At 37.8% G+C, this 7,500-nt stretch overlaps 1 protein-coding gene across 1 annotated transcript in view; it reads left to right on the top strand.

The window, feature by feature from the left end:
* plcb2 (phospholipase C, beta 2) overlaps positions 1-7,500 on the top strand; it is an 84,475-nt gene that overhangs the window by 23,493 nt on the left and 53,482 nt on the right. Inside the window, exons 8-9 of the mRNA XM_087289855.1 lie at positions 2,475-2,550; positions 3,028-3,128. Coding sequence (XP_087145981.1) covers positions 2,475-2,550; positions 3,028-3,128 — 177 coding nt within the window. The remainder of the gene's footprint in view (positions 1-2,474; positions 2,551-3,027; positions 3,129-7,500) is intronic.

The following is a 7,500-nucleotide window of genomic DNA, read 5'->3' as shown; positions in this document are numbered from 1 at the left end:
GGGCCATCAGTCATTTAGTTTTAGGCTATCAGTCCTTTGGGGCGGGGAATTATTCAGGTAGGGCGGGGCTATCAATCTTTTTATGGTGGAGCTATCAGTATTTTAGGGTGGGCTATCAGTCATTTAGAACGGGGCTATCAGGCCTTTAGAGGGGGAGGGGGGGTATCAATCCTCTAAGGCGGAGTTATTAGTCCTTAAGGGTGAGGCTATCAGTCCTGCAGGGCGGGGCTATCATACCTTTGGGGTGTGTCTATCAGACGTGTAGGACAGGGCTATCGATCTTTTAGGGCTGGATATATAGGGTGTGGTTATCAGTCCTTTAGGGCAGGGGTTGTGTGTGAAGTGTGAGGCGCGCCTCCCCTGGGGGGCGCCAGAGCATGTCAGGGGAGGCGCGGGAAAAAATATTATATAATAAAAATATAATTATTAAGTTTAATTATTATATGTATTTTTTATTATATTTAAACGTTTTAATTAAACAAAGCAAAAAAAAAAAAAAAACGTCTAAAATAAAACCTTTTTTACCCAGAAGGCCATAGCTGTGGATTCGCTTCTGTTTGGCAAGCCCGCCAATACAGGTATATGCCTGCTAATACAATGGGTCGGTTTCTGAGACCCCCCGATTCAAAGCCTTCAAGTTCAGGGCTTAATCCCAAAAGATGACGATATGATGATCAGTATTTGAGTTTAGGATTTACCTGGACAGGACCAGCTGATGAACCACGACCTTTATGTGTGGTTTGTCAAGATATTTTGGCTAGTGACAGCATGAGACCCGCTAAACTTCCACTGTTTTGACTGGGATGGACAGTTCTTGGATCTGTTCTATTCATATTAACCATCATCCTAGTTTTAAAAACGTTATATTAAAATACTTGTTATTCTGTAAATAAATGCACTTTCATGCAAATGATGATAAAAGTGAGTTAACAGTCTGACATTTGTCTGTGTCTTTATATATACTGTATGTATATATATATATATATATATATATATATATATATATATATATATATATATATATATATATATATATATATATATTTATGTGTGTGTGTGTGTCTGTGTGTGTGTGTTAAACATTATGGGCTCCTTACGATTATTTGGATGCTGTGTTGTTTTAATAGTATTAGTCATTCCAAATAAAATGAATCAAATGTTTGGGAGGAGGGGGGCGCCAATGGATAAGTTGTGTCAAAAGGGAGGCCCACTGTCTTAGACTTTGAAAAACCCAGCTTTAGAGTATAGCTATCAGTCTGTTAAGGGTGGAGCAATTAGTCAGTTATGGCAAGGCTGTTAGTCCTTTAAATGGATTAAAGTATTTTTAACTTCCTAGGGCTTGAGTGTCCACATATGTGGACTGCACATTTTAGCTCTTAAGTGGCTGTTTACAATACTTTGAATGTTTTATATTTTGTTACAGACATACAGTGTCATCCTGCAACTGTTTTGCAGCATGTGAAATGTCCCAAACACTATTTTTTACTGTCCAAAATGGTAAAATTTTTTGTTTTTACTCTCTGATAGTCAAAGCAAGTAAAAAAAAAAATTCTTAACGACCACAGAGATTCAGGACCTCAGTTTAACGTCTCATTCGAAAGGTAGTGCTCATTGAGCAGTATAGTGTCCCCGTCACAATACTGGGGCATTAGGACACACACAGACCGCAGGTTGAGCGCCCCCTGCTGGCCTCACTAACACCACTTCCGGCAGCAACCTAGCTTTCCCATGTGGTCTCCCATCCAGGTATTGACCGGGCGCAGCCCTGCTTAGCTTCAGAGAGCTAGCTGCCGGCTAAAAATGCAGTTGAAGGCAGAATTATTCACTCTCCTGTGAAATTGATTTTTTCAAATATTTCCCGCATGATTTTTCAGCACAGTTTTTTAACATAATAGTTTTAATAACTCATTTTGTTAGTCTTTATCATTATGGCAGTGGATAATATTTTACTAGGTATTTTGCAAGATAACAGTAGAGACAAAATCATTAACAAAAATACCCAAACTTTTGAACAGTACTGTATCTGGGATGTTACTTACAAATTAAAATATGCCATAATTATTACTTTATGTGAGATTCAGCTTTTTTATTTGTATAGTGCTTTTACAATGTAGATTGTGTCAAAGCAGCTTCACATAAATGGTCATAGTAACTGGAACAGTGTGGTTCAGGTTTTAGTGTTTAAGTTCAGTTCAGTTCAGTTTAGCTCAGTTCAGTGTGATTTAATCATTACTGAGAGTCCAAACACTGAAGAGCAAATTCATCGATGCGTAGCTCTACCAATCCTGAACCATGCAAGCCAGTGGCGACAGCGGAGAGGGAAAAAAAACTTCACCTGATGGGAGTGAAGAAAAAAACCTTGAGAGAACCAGACTCAGTTGGGCACGACCATTTTAATTTCTCCGCTGGCCAAAAGTTTTGTGCAGAGCTTCATTATGAGATCTGCTCATAATGATTTAAGTTTTTCTTCTCAGTATTTTTAAGATGTTTCCTGCAGACAAGAAGCGAGTGGATGCTGCTCTGGCCGCCGCCAATCTCCCGAGAGGAAAGGTGTGTGTTATATTTGATTATGACTGTAAAAATATTAATTAATTAGCAGTTTTCGTATCTAGTGATTCACAAGTGTTTATTAATGATGGCATTATGGGATGTTGATCTCTGCTCTGTCGACTTTTATGAAAAAATTTCAACTCTACAGTTTAACAAAGTGAGTTTTATATAACATTTTAGTAGTTTGAAATAATATGTAATAAATATTATCTAGAGTAATAAGTCTGTAAAATTGCAGAAAAGTACTGCAGTTTATTACAAGGGGGTTGTACCATAATTTACAACACCAACCCAGACGATACAGCACTGCAAACTATTACAAATGATCATAAAAGTCACCTTTTCAGACTTTTCAAGGTTAAAAGTTGTTGGTAGGAAGATCCCATAATGCAATTCATAAGCACAAATAAATAAATCACAAAATATGGAAAACATACTAATGACATTTTATGTGTTTAAACGTTTTGTTGTTGTTAGTTTGACACCATTAAGACTGATGTCTTCACTGAAGCAGCGTTCAAGACCTTCATAATGAATCTCTGTCCCAGACCTGAAATCAATGATATCTTTACGTCCTTGTGAGTAAAAAACACAAAACACTCCACCTTCTGGTGATAATCTGAGCACGTCTTCTTCAAATTGCAGTTTGAGGGCTCTATTTTGATGATCCATGCGCAAAGTGCAAAGCGCAGGGCGTGTCAGAATCCACTTTTGCTATTTTAAGGACGAGAAAATCCGCTTTGCGCCGTGGCGCATGGTCTAACAGGGTTGAGTTTATTTTCTTAATGAGTTATAGGTGTGTTTTGAGAATAAACCAATCAGAGTCTCATCTCCTATTCCCTTTAAGAGTCAGTTGCGTCGCGCCATGGTGCATTTGCTATTTACATGACGACTTTTTAAGTGGAAAAACTGAACGCTTCACTAGCAAGAAAACAGTTAAACAGATCGGTAGTGCCAGAATGAGAAATAAGCCGCCTCATTTTTTACTTTCGCTTTCATTCTCGTGGATAGGGAAACTTCTTGTACGCACAGACATCCATTAGCCTACATAATTAATTTCATTCGTTAAGCGGAAATATTTGGGGCATGCATAAAATGTTCCTGAATCAAAGTGAAAGTGCCAAACTGCAGTTAAAGTTGACAAATGAATGATTTTGGCAAATAATTCGTATACTGATGTCCATGTAAACTCAGTCACTGTCTTTCTCATCTGCGTCTGTAGCTGCGTCCCAAATGGCACACTATACACTATGCACTCATGCACTATGTACTTATGCACTTGCACACTCAACTGGATAGTTTATGTATGTAGTGTCGTCCCAAATGGAGCACTAATGTTTTTTTACTAAGCGGAAATTCGAACCGTTTCCCTGATGGCGTTTGACGGTCGCCAAATCAGTGAAATAAACGAGCGAATTATCAAATAATACCTGCCGTGAGTATAACCGCATTCACCATCGGGAGGCGCTATAATCACTCTCGTGGGAGAATTTTGCTTTCACAATCCAAAATAAATAAAGTTATCCAACATGTGCGTCTGATAGCTCCGCCCCTTCCGCTACGTGAGCAAACCTGCAGTTGTTGAGTGCGTGAAGTGTCCATCATTACACACTTCATTTTACCGGCTGAATGAGTGATCATCCGGGTAATTAAAGTGCTATTATTAGTATTATTAGAGTTTTCAGTGTGAACGCACTACTTACACTATTAATACTACAAAATGGCGTAGAACAGTGCATAAGTATGCAATTTGGGATGCAGCTTGTGTGTTTGTTTTGCCTCACGTGCCCAAACCATACCTGTCAACCCTCCCGTTTTTCCCGGGATTCTCCCGTATTTTACTGTTCTATCCTGCTATTATCCCGTAAAGGTATTTTCCGTATTTCTCCCGTACTTTCAGTCTTTCTCTGAACAGCTGAGCCTCCCTATATGCAACCTATACCGCCGAACCACCAGGGGTCGCCCTTTGCTCTAAAACGTGAGTCTTCTGTGCTTTCACTTTGTTTAGGAGTGAAAACACTTTTAAGTAAATAATAAAAACGGCGCGATTCCATTTCCTTTTGATTACAGGTGTCGTCGCCCATCCTATACAATCCTCAAAACAGTCATATAATGGTGCATGACTGTCAGCTGACGCGCTCCATAGTGATAAACAGACGCTGTTTCCTAAACGGATTCTGTACACGCAATTTGAAGCAGAGAGGAAAGGTGCGTTCGACTTCATGCAGCGCTGCGCAGATCGATAGACATCTGTCTTAAAGCGGTGCATACTGGTTAGAAATCTTGTCCGGATTGATGCTGCGCCGACGCCACGTGACTGTCACATGTGGCATCAAGTTACCGCGACAGCGCTCCGAGATCAGACGGCAAACTCAGACCATGCAGCTTCTGAAGAGCGACTGCAGGAGCTTTGATGACGACACCGATATTATACGATTGGCCGAGTTCACCACATGACAACAAACACGTGTATTTCGGGTTTATAATTGGACAAATTCCGATTCAAAAGTTTCAAAACAAACAATTCACTTTTCACACCCACTCTATCCTGAACACATCTTGCTTATTAAGAGACTACCAATATTTTACTGCAGTAATCATCTTTTGTTAAATAATCTGGTTATAAAGGTTAGCTTGTTTGCACAGGTCTATTTTTAACTTTTTTATACAGACTATTTACTGCATTCATCTCCATGAACGATTTAAATGATATATTTTAGTATATTTTAGTGAATAACCTAAATATGAACTCAAATAAGTCTTACAGACTTGAAATAAAATAATCATCATCATTGATCCTGCCACCCTAAAGCTCTCTTAACAAATTAAGTTAAAGAACTAATTTATTAAATAATTATAAATTGGTTTTATTATTATAATATAAATATATATTTTATTTCCTGTCTAGCAGTTTAAAGGCTTCCTGCTCTTTCTGGGAAACTTCTACATAGCTCACTTATTTTACCTTTTGTTCTTTTCAACACAATCTTTTTGGATTAAAATGCTTTTTTGAAAATGCTTTCATTATCCAAAATAATCTCATTTATTAAGACCTAATCAAAACGCCTTGTTTTGCTTTTTACATTGGAAACTTTTATATCTATAAATGTACACATATGTAAACCCTTTTTTAGCATATTCAAACAAGAAGTATTAGCCTAAAGATTGATGTTTAACTCCTAGAATTTATGCTTATTGCTTTGTATTTAATAGACCTGTTCGTTTTTATGTTTATATTAACCTCTCATTTCCTCTTATTTCTCTCATGCATTTGTTATATGTTATTCATAATTCTCCCTTATTGTTTAAAAAGGAACTATAGTTTGTAGAGACTGTATTCTGTTTTATTTGTAAATGTTTTGTTGTTATAAATAAAAATAACAAAAAAATATGATAACGCCATGTGATCGGTCATCATGACTGCAGCAACTTTGAGTCCCGAAGTGTCCAGCTGTCCGTCTTGATGGCTCCGTTTTCAACTCCGCCCCGCCTGCGCTCGGCTAATCTCGTTGATCACCGGCTGCAGCTGAGCTTCATGTCGAACGCACCTAAAGTCTGCTTTTTGTGTGCGTGTTTAAACAGACATACACACATAATTAATAATAATAACATATAAGGATGTCGATCTTGGCAGGGTTTTTTTTCCTAAACACAATTAATTTCGTCTTAAATGAGCATAAAAAGTAAAGAAAGCAGTCGAATGCTTTAGTTATAATGTTTGATGTGTGCATTTTTAAAGTGACACCTCTTATTTAATGTAATAAAGTCATCTTAATAAATGATAGATGCATTCGTTGCTCTTTAATCAGAATGTGTAAGTTATACAGTGGAGAAACGGCTAATGAGATTGATAGCTTGATTGCATTTCATTATAATAGCTATTAAGTTTAATAAGCTGAACTGTTTGCTAATGTATTTGCTGCTAATGTATATATTTATTTTTCTTTTGTTAATAATAATTTTAAAACATATAACTGACCATTTAACGGTTTAATTAATTAAAATGAAACAGCTCCAAATGAACATATTTAGTAATATTTGTTTAAGGAGAGGGGGGGGGGGTGTTGGGGGAATCCCTTATTATGTTGGGCATATCCCTTATTTTCACATCCCAATGTTGACAGGTATGGCCCAAACTGAAACTCCCATTTATATCCAAAACCTTCCCTCTTTCCCTTCCCCGACACTCCCCCCAAAACAGAGCTGGACACGCCCACTTTCCTGACTTTTTCCAAACTAGAGGTGTGAAAACACCCTGCTGAAACAGGGAGATTTCCTAGCCCTTTAAATAAAATAATTAAAAAATATATGTAAAAATATATCACCCTAATATGACGGTCTATACACTACACCCACACACATGTCTGTCCAAACAGCTAGGTACAGCATAGGTACCCTTTAAGACAGGGGTTCCCAAACTTTTTACCCCGCGACCCCCAAAATAACAATTCCAGTGACTCCCGACCCCCAATATCCTCTGAGGTGGTTATAAATACAGAAACCTTGCATGCAATGACGCACACACACCAATTAAATTTGTGTCAGTGCTTTAAATGTGCCAGAAAGTATAACCTGATGTTATAAAATCAAAATGCATCTGACGCTATTGCTGCCTTTAATATAATGTAATTACCCCAGGGGTCGCAATCCAATAGAACTAGTAACTATAAGCTACTATAGTAACTATATAGTATATAGTAACTATAAACGACTATTTTTATTTTCAGTATAGTCATGGATAAAATATGGTAATTCTTATGATTTAATAAAAATAAATAGATTTTTGGAAATCACCAGGCGACCCCCCTTCATTGCCCCGCGACCCCTCGGGGGGTCCCGACCCCCACTTTGGGAACCAATGCTTTAGAGAATAAGGACAAATGTTTTAGAGCACAGGTGTCAAACTCAGTTCCAAAAGGGCCGCAGCTCTGCACAGTTTAGTTCCAACCC

Source organism: Danio rerio, chromosome 17, assembly GCF_052040795.2.
Source record: "Danio rerio strain M-AB ecotype USA chromosome 17, GRCz13ab, whole genome shotgun sequence".
NCBI classification, from domain to species: domain Eukaryota; kingdom Metazoa; phylum Chordata; class Actinopteri; order Cypriniformes; family Danionidae; genus Danio; species Danio rerio.
The sequence above is the reverse complement of the archived record's forward strand: the minus strand, read 5'-3'. Positions and strand labels throughout refer to the sequence as shown.